Below are 17,175 nucleotides of genomic sequence, written 5' to 3'. Positions count from 1 at the left end.
GTGAGCAGCGATGGCAGATATCAAAAAGCAATGCGTTAGAGTGGCATGCAATACGCCTCCTGTCTTTTGACGTTGGACCGGGGGCTTTACCAGCAATTCCAGGCAAACTTGGACCCTGACCCCCCGGTTAACAAATTAGACATTTCTCGATCAGAGACCCCGCCGCTAACCCGCCGCTAACCCGATGAGGAAGAGCGAGTACATACGAAGCCCAACAGTGACCATCGTCCAAAAATACCGAGATCTATGCATAAATTTCAAACTTACGAGCTGACCGGACGCGCACCTTTGTACTTTCTAGGCATAGGGCGCTCGGGCCTTGCTGAGCTGCCCGCTCTCAAGAGTCGAACAGGAGTCAAACCTCGGTGCTTTAATATTGAACTCTTGCTATTCACCACGGTTTTCTTTTTCATCTTTCCAAGAAAATAAAAAGAAAGCAAGATCCCTTAATTTTTCAACACAACACGGTCAGCTTTCTTGCCTCAATCGAAAGGGTTGGTTCAGGCCGTTCAGTCACGTGTCAGACCAACAATATGTAAGCTGTAACAGTGAGATGAAGCGATATGATTGGTTCAGCTCCTTGGCGTTGATTCTGTCCGTTACACTTTCTCCAATAGGCAGTAGTAGAGTTAGGGAAATTACTTTGTAGTTATTCTGTCGCGAGTGCGATGGTTTGCATCGAACCCGCCGATTCAAAGGACCTCGTATTGATCAATGTACCTCTTATTTTACTTATCTCATCACTTTTTACAGGTCGTTTTTTGATCCGAGTGGGCAGACGACCGGCAAATGCAGTTTGTCGGAATGGCGTATAGCTAACAAATCGGCTTACTTTCTGTAGAAAAGGCATTGTGCGAACATGCAAAACAAATTCGTTAGAATACTAGCATTGACTTCAAAGATCGAATCGAATCGATCGAAAACACTTGGCACGAGGTTCTAGAACAGCAGAATAACAGTGCTTATTCCCTAATCATCCATCCCACCAATCATGCTCAAGTGCAATCGGACCCTTGCTCATCACATCAAACCATCTGTCTCCGTAGCGAGAATTATCATCTAAGCACTAAGGTCACATGGAAGCGAACCACAGCAATACCCATGGCCAGCATCCAAAGCGCCTTGGAAATCGATATTGTGACATCCGTCATTGGTCTTCCACATGGAAGCCTTAAACTTGTAGAATCCATTGCCATAAGCTTCACCAAAACTTTTGCACGGGTCAGCTTGCATCAATAAATGCATGAGTAGAACCATGACCTACGTGACTGCGCAGTGAGAAGCCACACAACCGTTGAATCCCCCCGGCAAAAGACCCGTATAGATAGACCCAGTGTTGTAGTCGGTCAAAGTGATGATCTGATGTATGGTTGTCTGGCCATTGTCATTTTCATAGTCACTAGCAGCCATCTGGCCCCAAAAGGCAGATGCATAGCCAGCAAGAGAGACGGCGCCCAGGAGGATACAGAACTTCATGTTTAGTGATTTGAATGTTTGAGGATTTTAAGTGGGCTGATGTGGGTTGGTGATTTTACAGAGGTAGGATGGAATATTTATATTCTTTGGGGTCGACAAGTATCAATTGTATACAATTAAATTGTCAATTCAATTTCCGCCTCGTGGATAATGCTACCTGGTAGTGGCGGTAGAGAAATGGAGCTTAGCTGTGATGGAGTCAGCAGTCCTCAGCTGAGCAATAATTTTAGATCTCCTGGCATCTTCACGGCTAGTCTTTATTCAGTGTTTAAAAAGGGTATTTGCTTCAGATACCTGTAGCCAGTCTATAGAAGCCTCCATATTATCAACTGCCCTTGAGAAGATGTCAGAAACAAAATATAGCCGTATAGACTAAGAATGTTGCCTGAAGTGCATTTTGGTCTAGCGGTATTATGCCCTAAATTTGTTCGACAAAAGGCAATCTTACTTCACCGTTGTCTTGCCCGCTCTAACATGGATATTTGTGTACAAATTCGGTGTCAGATTGTAGTATGGGCGTGCCGACCTAAGGTCCCAAGCCAAGGAGATCCCTAGCAAAAGGAAACAGGCCTTGTGCAGTATACCACAGATCCGACCTACACACGACTACAACCTGTTTTACAACGCCTAGGACTCATATGGCGTACTTATATTATCAAAGAGTAGTGTTAAGCATACTTGATATTTGTAATCTGCAATCCGAAAAATCTCTTAAGGAGCGAGAAAGCCTAACACCATGTATCTATATTGTGGATGCTGGCCACACTATAATTTTAATTTCTTAGCTTCATCGACAATCCAATCAACCGCCATATCGGTCTTCACTTTCTCCCTCTCTATGACCTAGCACCCATCAACTTAAGCCCAGATATCACAAGGCAAGGAACCACAGCAAAATCCATGATGAGCATCAAGGTAGCCTTCAAAGTCGATATTATGGCAACCGTCGTCAGTCCTCCAGACTTGTACGGCAAAGCTATAGTTATCGTCGCCTGCCTCAAGGAGTCTGATAGGAAGTCCGGTCAGCTAAAGCTATCTTGCAATATCGATAAATTGATACCTGATTGGATTTTGATGCAGGGCATCCCAAGAAAGAAAAAAAAGAAGAAAACTCACGAGACCCAGCACTTCTGGCCACCGGTGCAAGCGTCAAATCCTCCGTCAAGACGTGCTGACCACATTGAGCCGGTGAGGTAGTCTTGTACAAAGAGCTCCTGGTGCAATCCACTTGAATCGCGAAGGTAGGGAGTGGCGGCCAAGCTGCCGTGGAAAGCCGCGGCCTGGCCGGCAAGGGCGGCGGCCCCGATTGTAAGAATGGACAGCTTCATGGTCCTGTTATGGTCCTGTAATTCTCGGTGAGAGAGAAAGGAGCTGATCAGAAGTGCAATTGATTCTTATTCGTGGATGGAAACGGAGGACGGAAGATTGGTTTCGTGGATTGAAGCGGCGGCGACCGGTAATTATAATCCCATGCTTGATTTAGATCCAGAATTAAAGAAGATATCGATGAAATGTTGCAGGTGCTTCGACTTCCCGAATGAGCAAGTATTGATTTCAGGTGTTTGATCCCCATTTTTCACGGATAACACGGCTTTCACTACACAAGCAAGACAATGTTGTGCCATGAAAACTCTTGCCAGGTGCTCTATCAGATATATGCATATACTTCTTTCTGGCAAGCGCTGACCTGGTGTAGCATTAACCTGGTGCAATAGTATAAGCACTACCAAGTATGCCAAAATAAGACCTTGCTAAATGACCAAAAGGTAACGGACAAGCTACATGATGTCCGCCAAATAGTTGATTAGTCTAATTTGGGTTTGCATATACTCTCTTCATCAAGCGCTGCGCTGACCTGGCGCAACATTATAAGCGCTACCAAGTGTGCCAAGAAAAATCTTCCTGCAAGACTAAAGGCTTGGCTAAATAAATCTCGCGGAAAGCTCTGTGATTTCTGAAAGGGCTAATTCGGGTTAACATATTGCTGTTTGATAAGCCCTGGGCTGACTTGATGCAACATTATAAGCACTAACAAATATGCCAAGACAAATCTTGCTGCAAGACTAAAAGGCTTGGCTAGATGAATCTGGCGGACAAGCTCTATGATCTCCGGGTAATACCTTAACGCGGTGTTTAGTGTCATCTCAGCTCGTGGCTAAATTTGAAGCTCTACGGAGTAAGCACAGGAGTCCGAAAGTTCATCCGCCAATTCTTCCCAGACATTGGGCTGAATCGTGGCCCTGTTTCGGATTGCCATAAGCCATATGCAACGCCCCTGTGGCAATTTGCAAGCCTGCTAGATCCACCCCACTGGTACCTGAAGGGTTCTTGGCAGTAACCTAAAGAATTAGTCCCAGGATCCCGAGTTTAGGTTGCGGTCATCCCGTATCATTCGTTTGCAGATACGCGCCGGAAGTGAATAAGACATCATCTTTCTTCATGGCCCCAGTACTCCGTGACAGAGCTTCTTAGAACTGTAAACCAAATGGAAGAAATAAATACCAGGAGGTAGTTCCAAATACTAACCTATCAGCATAACAAATCACTCCAATACAAGTGCTCATCATTTCATGTAGAAGATCTCGAATACAAACACATATTATTTTCTTTTTCTATACATCTCCTACTATAAACCTCCTTCTGGCCCCTGAATAGATAGATACATATGTATTCAATCCTCACAACACACCGACGCAGACATAGTAATCCAACCATAAACTGGAACAATCACTACCTACTTGCGGATTCCACTTTAAGAAATTAGCCAAGGCGATCTTGGCATTAGTAGCAATCGCGCCACATTCATCTCCGTTGACTACCTTGTGGAATGTTTTACAAGATGTTGTCATGCCAGGTTGAATTGGCGTCGGGGTTGCCACTCCATTGCCCGCTGAGGTCGTGGCCGTCGCCTTCGTAGTGGTAGTAGCAATGGTGGAAGGGGATGGCGTCACTCCAACAATAGAGATGCAGACATAGTAGCTAGTCCAGAGACTGCCGCAGTCGGCCCCGACAGTGGGATTCCAGGTATAGAACTGTAATAGACTAATTCCGTTGTCGTGTGCGATCTGTGCGCATGTCACGTCGTCGGATTGAACGTAATAGAATGCGTCGCAGTTTGAGACCATACCCGGTTGAATGGGAGTTGGAGTGGAAATTCCGTTTGTGGATGTGGATGTGGCATTTGTTGTTGTTGTTGTTGCACTCGCTGTGGTTGTGGTTCCAATAATAGCGACACAAACATAATAATCCGTCCAGAGAGTTGAGCAATCGGTGCCAACCTGGGTGTTGAATAGATAGAAATCTGACAGAGTAATGCCATTCTTGTCGGCGATAGTCTGGCACCCGTCATCGTCTGTGACCTTGTAAAACTTATTGCAGTTGGACACCATCCCCGGCTGAGTGGGAGTTGGAGTGGAAATTCCGTTTGTGGATGTGGATGTGGCTTTTGTTGTTGTTGTTGTTGCACTCGCTGTGGTTGTGGTTCCAATAATAGCGACACAAACATAATAATCCGTCCAGAGAGTTGAGCAATCGGTGCCAACCTGGGTGTTGAATAGATAGAAATCTGACAGAGTAATGCCATTCTTGTCGGCGATAGTCTCACAACCATCATCATCTGTGACTTTGTAGAACTTATTGCAGTTGGACACCATCCCCGGCTGAGTGGGAGTTGGTGTTGCAATGCCATTGCCAGAGGTGGTGGGTGGGGTGACAGTTGTGATAGTTGCCGTGGCGGTTGTCATGCTTTGAGTAGTCGAGGTTGAAGTTGAAATTGAAGTCGAAGTCGAAGTTGGGGAAATGGTAGTGGTGGGTGCAGGTTCCCCATACGCCTCTACACAGTACGATTTGCCAACTTCAAAGCCGCCACAAGAGGCAGTAATTGACGGATTCTATCAAAGTCAGTGTTCGCCGATAATAATTGAGCAGTAGGGGAAGACCAACCCATCGCCTAAAGTCGTCAAGCGAGATAGCCCAGAAATCAGGAATGTCCTGACAGTTAGTGGAGCCATCGTTATCCATCCACCACGTACAGTACGGGGTGGTGTTGGGATCGTAGGGGAACTTCGGGATATCGTCGCGGCGTAGGTTACTGGGCCTGGCAATGACTGAAGGCAAAAAGCTAAGCCCAGCAACAAAGAGAGACAAGGTTACCGAGACCATTATTGCGGGTGCTACTAACTGTTTAGTTGGATTTTGAGTATCAGATATAGCCCAGTTGGTCATTATATACTTCAAATTTCACTGAGGAGGTGAGGTTTTCTGTGAACAAGTATGTGGTATGCGAGGATGAATGAGACATGAAGCTAACTCTATGTGACTATCAGATCCCGGAAATTCATTGGTAAACAACGCAAACGAGCGGTTAATTTCTACTATCAGCTGAGCCGTTTTCCACTGTAACTGTAACATCCTCTAGTCTTTCCTACTAGGGAAGTAAAACGAAGAATAGGTGAGAAATGTGCAAAATACCTCGCGAGCGGACCATCGGTGCGAAGGTCGAAAAGAAAAGAAGTTGCGAGCTGAATCACGGAGCTCACGGAATCACCAGTGCCACGAAATCTCCGTCAGCCGATATCCCGACACAGGTGAGATGTACCGGATCCGCCTGCAAAGCCTTCTTGGCAAGGCCTTGGCACTACTAAGAATGAGACAGTGAGACGCCAATATCAAAAGAGCCCGAAGCCGAACCACAGACGAAGAGATTAAAAAAAATGTACACCTACCTACGGGAGATTAGCACGTCACCGGATAACAACTAGTTGCTCTTCTATTTCTAATGCACCATTACGCTACTCAGTTCTCTGCCGACATTTTAGGCGAAGTCTTACGCAGATTTTAATAGACCATAGTCCCAACTAGCGTAAGTTCCCTGTTGCAGACCTAGACTTAATACAGACTCGGATGACCAGCACAGCAATATCGAAACTGGTAACTTGGGAAAATTAAATGTAACATAGAATAACTGCTGTAGAGTATCTTGCAGAAGTTATACCTTGTGGATTTGTGCAGAGACTTGCAGGTCAGGACAGAGTCCACCCACGTGTCCCGGATAGTATGATCACATTTTGGCTTTAATCGTCCATGATAAATCTACGAAGAAAGTAAAGAAGAGGCATATGGAAAGAAACGATGTCTTGGAAAGAAAGTACAAGAGTTACTATGGCTAGGCCTGCATTCTGAAATCCACTTTATCCCCTATCAAGCAACCTCAAGATCCAACAATTCGTTGATGACCACTCAGCAACGACCTTCAAACGTCATTCTATAGGCGCCTTTACACTCTTCCAGCGCCTTGGCGTGCTCCGGGCCTCCTGGCTGTTTACCGAAGTCGTCGAGCCCTTTATCAATCATTGTCTTGATATCTTCTACACTCGTCCCGGTCAGCGTCGCCCATTCTGCCGCCGTTCTGTCTTTTTCCAACACTTTCACTCCGCTGACCTTACCCCCATTACCTCCAAACAAACTGGCGTCTACCCTCACGACGTCTTCTGTTCTTCCTTTGAAAAGACTTGACAGCCTCTCTTTGATAAAATTGCATTCATTTTTCCCGTTGTCTTGAAGTCGGAGGTTGGTAGCCAAAGCTGCCGCATCGCTGCAACGATCTCCCCACATATTCCACTTCTGCCGATCGGCAGCAGAGAGGGTTGTATCTTGCCTGTAGGCTTCCTTTGCTCTCCAGGCAGATATACCAGCTTTCCTTATTCCGTCAGGGTAGTCAACTGCAGTTGGAATCATTTTTTTGGTATCCATATACCCAGTGTAACCAGCACCAGGAAGCTTCTCTCTCGTGATCTTGCCGGTTGTCGGGTCTGGGACATCTTGGTAATTCACCATTTGAAGCCAGCTTTTCATTTTCTCCGCTGTTATCTTCGACAGATTCTCATTCGAAAAATCCTTCCTTTGAGCGTTGCCCCAAACAACCCAAGCCGGATTGGGTTTTGTCGATGGAGATTTACCTTTCTCTGGTGCCCACAAAAAGTCGACAAATTCACTGAAGAGGCATCGATTTAGTTGCCCGCGGAGCCCCGTGCGTTTTCCCATACAGCCCGTGGCGATTGTCATCTGTGCCGTATCCTCAAAGGCGGCCTCCTCCATGATATACACACTGTAGAAGTATGCACTATATTGTAGGTTAGCATCCTCAGGGAACTGATAGGAAGATTCGCTGGCAATGCCCACCGTTCCGCTGCTCCACGGATAGCGAAAGCCATTGCAACAGCCAACAAATTGGCCCAGGCGAGCACCATAGTGAGCTTCATGGTAACCAGTACGCCTTGGTAGGCAATGTAACGGGAGAGGATAAACAAGACGTCCTGGTTGAGGAGTGGAATATGTGTTAGAGACGGTGAGGAGAGCGGTTAGGAACAGGAACGCGGCGTAGCACCCATATTATATCTAGATTATGGCTACTATAAAATATGTCCAACCTGAAGAGGAAGGAGTACAAAAGCTATCTTTATATAGATTCTCCCCTATTTGGGCTGACCTATCGAAGTTCCCGCCAAATCCATTCAACTGCAACTAGGTAACATCAACCAAAAGTAATTTTACTCATGTTCTTGCCATTTCTATCTAGTCTCTTGCTTATGAGGTTACATCCCGAGATAAATCGCCGCTAGTAGAAAGTCCGCTGGTGATAGCAAATCTGACAAGATGGGTACCTGGGTTCGGCGTGATATTACGAGATATGATTTGCATCGTTCAGAGGACAGCTGAATGACTGATATCTAGCATAATGATCATCTTATCAGGTAGACCAACTATATATACCTATTACTAGGATGACATTGAGTGGCTTGCTTATCATCCATCTTCACCTCTTCTTTCTTACTACTCTTCACTCTTTCCATCCATCTCTTATTTGTTTATTTGATCATTTCTTGCTGGCACAGCATCTAATGCGCTGGCATTCCCCGAGGCCGTGGGCCTTGTTGGCCGTGATTCTGGCATCATTCTTTCTAGATGTCCAGGCAGGCCAGGACGTCAATGGGAAGCCAGTCCTCAAATTTGGTGACGCTGTCCCCATTGACAGCCCCAACACCTACTATTCAGACTTGCACCCTTGTCCACAAGCATGCTTGGGCAGCAAGCCCGAGTCGTGGACTGTGTACCCTTCTGTCGAGCGTCTGGCCTTCTGCAACCAGCCTATGTTGTTTAGTATGGCCATTCACAACCCAGTGGGTAGCGACGGAACCACGGTGAAGATCAGAGCATGCACAGCTGGCACAGAGAGCGATGCAAATACCACCATCAATAGCTTGTTTGCCAACAAGACCACTAATCACCCCACAAGAATAAAGCGCGATAAGAAGGAGACTTGCCAGAATTTCCAGGCGGGGGAGACTGTAATTCCCCTCAAGTTCAGCCAGCAGGGGTCCAACACAGGGAAGCTCGATGGCACCACCGCCGTTCTCGACTGTCTCCAGAGCTATATGGAGAAGGGTTCTCCTTGCCAAGATCAGCCAACCCTATTTGCGTACTCCAATGGAACTGTTGCTGGTGTTTACGTTGGATCATCCTTTGACAGAATGTCGCTCGCATCTATCACCTCAAGTCTGTCACAACATGTCAGCACCAATGGAGCCTCTGAGACTATGATTGCGCAGCTCTGTGGTGATAAACGCAATGCCAACCATGTGTTGGGTATTGCCATCGACACTACCGGGAACATCGCCACTGTACAGAATGCTTTGGTATCCTGGACTCGACACGGACAGTGTGTTGAGGGCCTCAAAAGCTCGGCTATCTGGTATAATGTCAAAGTTTGGGAGTCGACTGTGGATTTGAAACCTCTTTTCTCCATAAACAACACCACACTCCGATCGTCTACCCAAAGGAATTCCTCGGCATTACATAGACGTGCTGACTGCACTACTATCACTGTGGTGGCGAACGATGGCTGTGATACACTTGCGAGCCGTTGTGGTATTTCGAGTGCCGACTTCACAACATACAATTCGGCAGATGATACATTCTGTTCAAACCTTGTACCTAGTCAGCGCGTATGCTGCACAGCAGGAACCCTGCCCGATATTTCCCCTAAGCCCAATGCTGATGGCAGCTGCGCGACATACCTCACGACAGACAACGACAACTGCGACGCACTGGCGGCAGAGTACGGTTTGACTGTGGACAAACTAGAAGAGTACAATAAGGGCACCACCTGGGGGTGGAATGGATGCAGCAACCTGTTTACGGGGGTAAATATCTGCCTGAGTAGTGGCACCCCGCCAATGCCTGCTCCTATTGACAATGCGGTCTGCGGCCCAACCAAGCCGGGAACGTTTGCTATCTCCGGAGTGGATCTTGCCAATCTCAATCCATGCCCTCTTAATGCCTGCTGCAACATCTGGGGCCAGTGTGGTGTCTCTGCGGACTTCTGTAATCCAGAGCGCGGCCCTGAGGGCAATCCAGGAACCTCTCCTCCGGGCACTGCTGGGTGCATATCCAGCTGTGGAACTGCCGTCGTCAAGAGTGACACTCCACCAGCTCAATATGGCCGTGTAGGATACTATGAGTCGTGGAACTATGACCGAGGCTGTCTCTTTCAACGAGCGATCAACGCCAATACTGACGGGACCTACACGCATATCCATTGGTCCTTTGCCAACATCAACACTGCCGATTGGACAGTCGTCATTGACGATCCAGATAATCAGTGGGAACAGTTCAAGTCTTTGGGTGTCAAACGGGTCGTCTCCTTTGGTGGTTGGAGCTTTTCGAATGATCAGCCTACATACGATATCCTGCGGGAGGCCATGTCCCCCGCCAACAGGGGAACCTTTACCCAGAACCTGGCCAACTTTCTCACATCTGAGGGAATTGATGGGATTGACTTTGACTGGGAGTATCCAGGAGTGAGTGCCCTTCCACTGTCCTACGACAATGATAATCTCGATAAACGAGTGTAGGTAAAGCTAATAAGAATTTAGGCCACCGATATCCCCGGCACCCCACCAGGCTCCGCCAGCGATGGGCCTAACTATTTGAAGTTCTTAACGACAATGAGGTCGAAGTTACCTAATGGCAAGACAATGTCCATCGCTGCCCCTTCGTCCTATTGGTATCTCAAGAACTTTCCCATCAGTAGCATGGCCAATCAGCTAGACTACATCGTGTATATGACATATGATCTCCACGGTAAGCCTGCTGCATTTTCATTTCAAACCTCAATGATTATCTTCATAGAAAGTTATACTAAGAGGGTTTTTACAGGTCAATGGGATGCCGGTAATATGTGGACTAATCCTGGCTGTCCCACAGGAAATTGTCTTCGCAGTCATGGTAAATAAAACCCTTGTGACTTTCTTTGCTTCTTTTTGTGCAGGAATATTCACTTACACAAAACTGATGCAGTGAACTTCACGGAGACTGTCGATGCTTTAGCAATGAGTAAGTCGCTTTTGAATAGAACACAAGAACTCGTTGCAATACCCCTCCTGCATGAATCATTGGCTGAAGGCTAATTTCACCACAATACAGTTACCAAAGCTGGCGTACCAACGAACAAAATCTTCGTCGGCGAATCAAGCTATGGACGATCGTTCCTAATGTCATCTGCGGGCTGTACCCAGCCGCACTGTTTGTTTGAAGGCGACTGGCTCAACTCTCCAGCCGAGCCAGGCCGTTGCACCCTAGAACCAGGATACATTGCCAACGCTGAAATCGACGAAATCATATCCGCCGGCGATGATGTAATGGCATGGCACGACGATGCATCGGACTCGGACATTGCTGTCTACGATGGTATGTGCTTGGTTGCCTCTGGGATACTTTGGCCGGTTGAAATGAGCTGTATTGATACGAGCGGATAATTGATCTAGGCAATCAATGGGTGGCGTATATGACGGAGGCCACCAAATCGAAGCGACGAGAGGTTTATCAAGGGTATAACTTCGCCGGAACCATCGACTGGGCAACCGATCTGCAGGCATTCACGGATGATGAAGCCCAGGGCCCAGATGGTACTGAAGGAAGCGACCAGCCCGCAATTCCACTAGCGGATTGCAATGCTTCCTACGACAGTCTTGACGCCATTGAGGCAGACGCCAATAACATCCCTCAAGAATGTCTTGCGCAGTATATTGTGAAGCAGTTGAAGAACACCCTGGACGATTCTCTCAGTCGCTATGACCAGCTTCTGGCCGGAGACTACGACAAGAGCTTTGACGTTTACGCCAAGGCAGTTGTGAACAGCGCAGGCAGGGAGGTAGATGACTTCATGGCAAAACACGGCAACGACTATTTCACCTGCGATATCACCGAGGAAATCTGGTGCTGTGCTAAGTGCAAGGGTCTGGGCCTCACGGGCAGCGCGGAGTGTCGGTACTGTCAAGACTGGAACTGCGGCTGGAACGACAACTGCAACGGCAACACTGGTGGCGGAGAAGGTACAGTCACTCCATGCCCTAACATTAAATCGCGTTGGCAGAATTTCACGGAGCCTTGTGCGCCGGACTACTCTCTGCGTGGTCAGACTGCGCCCGCGTCCGGTTACAATTGGAATGAGGCGGTATACTGGTCTCTACGTGATGATAAGGCAGATCAGTTCTGGGCCGACTTATACTCCAACATCGGTATCGCCAAAGAGAACATCAAATTTGGGAATAAGCAGTACGGAGAGTGCGCGCCGTCCGATGACCACTGTTGGGACCACGACTATGAGCATAACTACCCTATCCCCGTGGGATACGACAAGAGCGACGTGATTAACCCGAAGGACATCGTTTCCAAAGCTCGTGAAAAGCTCAACGGACTCTCTCCGCAGTTAGATGACGTTCTTCATCAGATGCGCACCTGGTGGTATCTACCTGACGGTAGTGACCTCGCCGATGCTCTCTCACTGCCGGTGTTCATGATATCAGATGCTGTGGACAGCATGGAGAAAATCAAGGACATTGCCGATGAAATTCAGGAAGAACAGCGCAAGTCAATTATCCTCGGATTCCTCAGCGCATTGTTCTTCTTTATCCCCGTTGTTGGCGAGGTCGTGGGCTCCTTTGTCGAACTTGCGAACATCGGTCGTATCATCTCGCTGGTTGGTGCAACAGGCAATACGGCTCTGGATATTTACACTATCGTTGGTGATCCAGAGAACGCACCGCTCGCTATCTTCTCGCTCATTCTTTCTCCACTGGCTCTCACTGATGTTGCTGCGATGGCCAAGGCTGGCGGGATTCGTCGTGGAATGTCGGCTGACACGCTGAGGGCGTTTGGCGATGTCATTAAGGGACGAATGGATACCATTACTCGGATAAAGAATGTGTGCAAGGCGGAATGATTCTTCTACAAGGTTATCGATAATTGGATAAAACTACTACGAGTGGAAGGTGGAACTTGGGGGTGTGCTATAGAAGGTGGAATTTATTTTGCAGTCTTGTTGCTCTTGCACGAGGACATGTAGGGGAAGTTTAATGCTATTCTTCGGAATGATCATCGCACTCTGCCCATGTATTTGTCCGCCGGCAACAAATCCTTCAAGTATTTCTAAACCTCTAGAGATCTTGAGGCTGACCTAGACTGACATTAAGGAAGATATGTAGAAAGACATGTAGAAAGACATGTAGAAAGACATGTAGAATTGGAAGGTATACCATCTCTCCGTAGCAGTAAAAGCAAACATGTAATAGTTGATAGACCTCGAAAGCAGGCTTGCACGAATAAATGTACGGCGACCTACAAACAATGTCTACCAGTGGTAGTCCTCGGTTCATCTTCATCACCACCGAGTCATGGTGCCAAGGGCATGAGATAAAATCGTTACATGGTGATCTGATTATCATTACACTAGTGTATGAGACGTAAATTTTCAGACGACTAACCCCCGGTGTGGTAAGCATTCGACAACCGGCTGATGTCCGTAATGTTGAACTTCGTTCCACAGAGTCAGACCCTCCAGACCGCAAGGGCTATCAAGCCATACCAATGTTTCCATTATGTGAGTAAAGCCTTTCCAACTGGTGATTCCCAACTCCTCGAGCTGCAAATGCAACCGCCCAATAAACCACAGGCGATGTGGCGTCTCCAGGGAAGCAATCCCACCCAACGTTAATATCCAAAGCAATATTGTCGGCATTGCGGCCCACTCCTCCCTGGGTAAAAGCTCCAGCTCGAACCGTAGGAGTCGCGCCGCATTTGGATACGGATCTGTCACCAACGGGACTGGAAACACAACAAGGAGGCTGTATATGGCCAGTGCCAATCGGAATGAATCGTATGTACGTGGGACACTTCCAATTGCGGTCAGAATAGCAGGAGGAAGAGATAACACGTGGTGGTGGATCAAGTTTCGCAGCTCCAGCATATAACCCAGATCGAGATCGAAGTGACGTCCATCAGCATACTCGTGCAGCAGAGAACTGTATCCGCGGAGAGCGTGGAATACCCACATAACGGGCCGTGAAAATTTTGAATGGAGTATGAAATGTAAATCGCCCATTCCAGCGTCAGTATTTTCAAACTTGGCCAAGAATTCAGCAGCGCTGTCAGACTTTAGCCTCGTCCGCAGTGGCCAGAAAGGCCTTGTTAGCCATTTGCTAGCTGTGAGGAGATTCCAGCTTTAGGGGTATTAGCTAACAGTCCCGAATACATTCCATGAAAGTTCACTCACGTCGACAATCCAGCGGAAAGCCCAGGCATCTCGATTTTATCAAAGCCCCCTCTTGCATGCACAAGATGGCGTAACCCTCGAACATGGCCGTCCAAGATCACAATATCCGTGAACCGCGTTAACAATTGCAGGTTGGAGAGAGGGGCCAGTCTCATCCGAGAGGTTGCTCCTTGGTCTCTCTCGTGCGGATGTAACGCCAGAGCGAACGCAGCCATGATGATCTGATCCGTAACTGTGGCGGGATTGCTGTCATCCACAACTTGTTTCAAGGCTGTGATGGCTTCTTGTCGCATAAGAAGCAATTCGTAAGTGTCCTTCCTAGGCGTGGGACTCTGAACGCCGGATGCTTTCTGCCGCATGAGAAGGTGCTCTGCCCCTGAGTGGAGCCATGCGCTGAATAGAGGGGGGCAGCTCATGGCTATTTTCATCCACTCATGGATGAAGCTCTGACCCTTGTACGTCATGCCGGGGAAAAGTTTCGGCCACATTTCTTGGACGGCTATAATCTTTTATCAGCAAGGTAGCTTCAATCTCTGCTAGGTGTACCGACAGTAATAGAATGTCTGGGTGATAGTTTCACGGCTCAGGTTAGATGGATAAGTATGGAATGGGTCCAAGAAGCGGTGGCTATCGTGATCGATTGTGAACGGACTCGGTGTCCGCCTGGTGACAGACAATTGTTGTTCGTGTCCTTGACATTGCGAGGAGGAAATCCTTGCTATCTTCTGTGCTGTGAAGTCTGTCCTGTTTTCGCTATCATCTGTGCTTGGCGAATTTGAATTTCTCGGGACGTTGGTCTCTACATAAGCAGAAAAGGGTCTAAGAGCATGATGCCCCTCTGGCAGATCTGCAAATTCGTCCGAGGGCAGCAGTAGCGAAGTAGAGGCTTGACCTAGATTGGTAAGTGGCAAGCCCGCATATCTGCAAACCATCCCTGTTCTTCATATTTTTGGGTCAGAGGGGCGTAATCGATTTTCCACTGGGTAACTTACCGTACACAACGTGAGCAGGCTGGTATGTCTCTGCTACACTGCCTTTTCCCTGTCCTGCACTTGGAACAAGATAGGCTGGATTTCGTCGAGGTCTGTACGATGGGTAAAAGTTGCCGGGGTTTTCTTGCGCTGAGAAACCACTGTGAGACAACGGTATTTTCCGAAGGGTGGGATCCTGGAAGACATACTTCGATTCGAGGTCTGCCCTCATCCCCAGTATGGGTAATTCTGTCGAGTGTGGCTTGTTGTCATCATACTGGCAATTTTGATACACTCTAGACAAATAAAATGTTATCAAAACACGTCGAGGAAGGATCGGGTTACCAGGCTGTACTACCTTGTACATCTCGTGCAGGCCGGAAGAGCCTTGTCGCATCTCCGCTTCTTGGACCGACACGCCACGCATGCCTTCACAGCATAATTTCTGTCGGATGGAGTATCTGTCATTGTTGCGAAACCAGAACTAGGGGTTAGGGGTTTGTGGAATAGGAATAGAGGCGGATGCATGTGCGGACTAGGGAGAGGCTGGGTAGCAGCCTTTGTAGCTGTAGAAACCATGCCGAATCGGGGACCTGTACGGTACAGTTGGAGTTGGGTGTTTGAAACCTCGAAAGTCCTTTCACACCGCCTTCCTTGGCCGGCTCACGTAATTAATGAATGAGCTGGATGTACATAGGCATTTGAAAGAAAAAGGTTGAAAAAAGACTCTAAATTTATTGAAATTCTTCCTCTATCTTATATCCTCATGAATCCAAGATCTACGTCAGCGTTCTTGCTGATATCTGTGCGGCTCGATATCACCGGCAAAAAATACTATAGTACGGAGTTGAAATTCATCGAACCCCATATAAAGCTTTCAGCTCGTCATCGAAAAGCAAAGATCTTCTAAATTACAGACTACAGGCCCTGGAAAGTGGAAACTGCCTGGGGTTTCACATAACCAAAGGAGAACCAAGGGTCATTACATGCATAGTACTATTGATTGTCTGGCCTTTCTTCAAAACACTACACCGTACTATGATTGCTATTATTCTGTATTAGCGACCGGTCGGACTCAAACGAGCTAAGCTGCAAAATAGCAAGCAAGGCTAGTATTATGACTCTGCTCTGAAGAGAAACCAACTTTCTCTTTTCTTGTCGAGTAAAAAATCCGCCACTTCTACTGTGAAAAGTTGGTGAGCTACACCCTGCCACTAACCCATTAAGGAACTTGCACCACCTGCCAAGAATAATGTCAGCCTCTAACCCGTGGGGCCTGGTATTATTGGCAAGGTTTGCGCTCATTGGTTCATATTGAAGCAAATTTAGCATAGTATTGGCTAGTATCTGTGCCCTCCATGATATTGCGGCCCACCCACCGCTTCCGCTTATGGGTGCGCCCTAAATCCCCGTCACCCCTAAATCCCCGTCACATTTTTACCATGCGTCTAAAAAAACCATCAAATTAGATAACTAGCCTAAATAAAAAAGATCTCCTCGCTCCAGGGCTACTCTAGCCGATTCGGTAGACCTATCAATATCCTCCTGGGGCCTCTTTGGCATATCCAAACCAGTAGCCTGCTTATACTGCTTCGCAAGCTTCCTCTCCTCCGCAGCAGCCTCTTTCTCCTTTCTAGTCTTGATTGACCGATTCGCATCGCGAACGCTTAGTATACCAGTTTGGCTAAGCGGTTTAACCTGGCGCTTGGTAATTGGGCGCCTCAAGGGCTCCTGAGCGGCCCTAATTCGCGAAACAGTCGCTTCCGCCATCATAAGCCGCTCGTAGATTATCCTGTGGTGATTGTGAAGCATTGCAATATCTCGCTGAACCTTCGGGTCAAAGGTAGCCACCTTCTTTGATATCTTCTTCTGATTCTTCTCTAGCGCTTCAATTGACTTCGGAGGGGTATTCTCCACGCTTGATGATAGTAAATTTGTAGGCTCCGGTGATGGAGTTCGGGGTTCTCCATGAGCGCGAAGATCAGGTGCGTGAAGAGGAGTAAATTCTAGCTGGCTAGCTAGTTTATCCACTATATTTTGGCCGTTGACTGGCCAAATACCACGATCTTTGAAGGATTGCCGAATAATTCGTTGGTTAAATGCCTTCGCTCGTACAGG

The 17,175-nt window shown here is 47.6% G+C and overlaps 6 protein-coding genes across 6 annotated transcripts; 1 reads left to right on the top strand and 5 right to left on the bottom strand.

The window, feature by feature from the left end:
* Nucleotides 1–1,059: 1,059 nt before the first annotated feature.
* Nucleotides 1,060–1,476, bottom strand: N7473_000969 (uncharacterized protein; the record flags this gene model as incomplete). Its single annotated transcript, XM_057146909.1, has 2 exons — nucleotides 1,060–1,210; nucleotides 1,265–1,476. The coding sequence occupies 2 exons, from the start codon at nucleotides 1,474–1,476 to the stop codon at nucleotides 1,060–1,062; spliced, it is 363 nt and encodes a 120-aa protein (XP_057014795.1).
* Nucleotides 1,477–2,334: 858 nt separating this feature from the next.
* On the bottom strand, nucleotides 2,335–2,804 carry N7473_000968 (uncharacterized protein; the record flags this gene model as incomplete). The annotated part of the gene is made up of 2 exons (XM_057146908.1): nucleotides 2,335–2,482; nucleotides 2,593–2,804. 2 exons carry the CDS (start codon nucleotides 2,802–2,804, stop codon nucleotides 2,335–2,337), a joined length of 360 nt encoding a protein of 119 aa, XP_057014794.1.
* Nucleotides 2,805–4,154: 1,350 nt separating this feature from the next.
* N7473_000967 (LysM peptidoglycan-binding domain-containing protein) lies at nucleotides 4,155–5,637 on the bottom strand (the record flags this gene model as incomplete). The annotated part of the gene is made up of 2 exons (XM_057146907.1): nucleotides 4,155–5,366; nucleotides 5,419–5,637. The coding sequence occupies 2 exons, from the start codon at nucleotides 5,635–5,637 to the stop codon at nucleotides 4,155–4,157; spliced, it is 1,431 nt and encodes a 476-aa protein (XP_057014793.1).
* A 1,077-nt stretch (nucleotides 5,638–6,714) lies between these two features.
* Nucleotides 6,715–7,736, bottom strand: N7473_000966 (uncharacterized protein; the record flags this gene model as incomplete). Its single annotated transcript, XM_057146906.1, has 2 exons — nucleotides 6,715–7,597; nucleotides 7,657–7,736. 2 exons carry the CDS (start codon nucleotides 7,734–7,736, stop codon nucleotides 6,715–6,717), a joined length of 963 nt encoding a protein of 320 aa, XP_057014792.1.
* Nucleotides 7,737–8,375: 639 nt separating this feature from the next.
* On the top strand, nucleotides 8,376–12,757 carry N7473_000965 (Peptidoglycan-binding Lysin subgroup; the record flags this gene model as incomplete). Its single annotated transcript, XM_057146905.1, has 6 exons — nucleotides 8,376–10,334; nucleotides 10,410–10,617; nucleotides 10,693–10,761; nucleotides 10,834–10,869; nucleotides 10,960–11,223; nucleotides 11,301–12,757. 6 exons carry the CDS (start codon nucleotides 8,376–8,378, stop codon nucleotides 12,755–12,757), a joined length of 3,993 nt encoding a protein of 1,330 aa, XP_057014791.1.
* Nucleotides 12,758–13,266: 509 nt separating this feature from the next.
* Nucleotides 13,267–15,606, bottom strand: N7473_000964 (Cys6 transcription factor domain-containing protein). The gene is made up of 6 exons (XM_057146904.1): nucleotides 15,416–15,606; nucleotides 15,267–15,353; nucleotides 15,079–15,207; nucleotides 14,637–15,025; nucleotides 14,087–14,585; nucleotides 13,267–14,033 (listed from the first exon to the last, which is right to left on the bottom strand). The coding sequence occupies exons 1-6, from the start codon at nucleotides 15,583–15,585 to the stop codon at nucleotides 13,286–13,288; spliced, it is 2,022 nt and encodes a 673-aa protein (XP_057014790.1). The 5' UTR covers nucleotides 15,586–15,606; the 3' UTR covers nucleotides 13,267–13,285.
* Nucleotides 15,607–17,175: the final 1,569 nt, after the last annotated feature.

This window comes from Penicillium subrubescens, assembly GCF_028828155.1.
Source record: "Penicillium subrubescens strain IBT 31985 chromosome Unknown utg000001l_segment0_segment0, whole genome shotgun sequence".
Taxonomy (NCBI): domain Eukaryota; kingdom Fungi; phylum Ascomycota; class Eurotiomycetes; order Eurotiales; family Aspergillaceae; genus Penicillium; species Penicillium subrubescens.
This window is presented reverse-complemented; position numbering and strand designations above follow the sequence as displayed.

What these genes read in the sequence shown, in the direction of transcription:
- N7473_000964 (XM_057146904.1), bottom strand. Translation starts at nt 15,585, where the DNA reads ATGCATCCGCCTCTATTCCTATTCCACAAACCCCTAACCCCTAGTTCT. An exon ending in GCCTGCTCACGTTGTGTACG is followed by an intron (nt 15,026 to 15,078) that starts GTAAGTTACCCA and finishes AAAAATATGAAG; the next exon opens with AACAGGGATGGTTTGCAGAT. An exon ending in CACCCAGACATTCTATTACT is followed by an intron (nt 14,586 to 14,636) that starts GTCGGTACACCT and finishes AAAAGATTATAG; the next exon opens with CCGTCCAAGAAATGTGGCCG.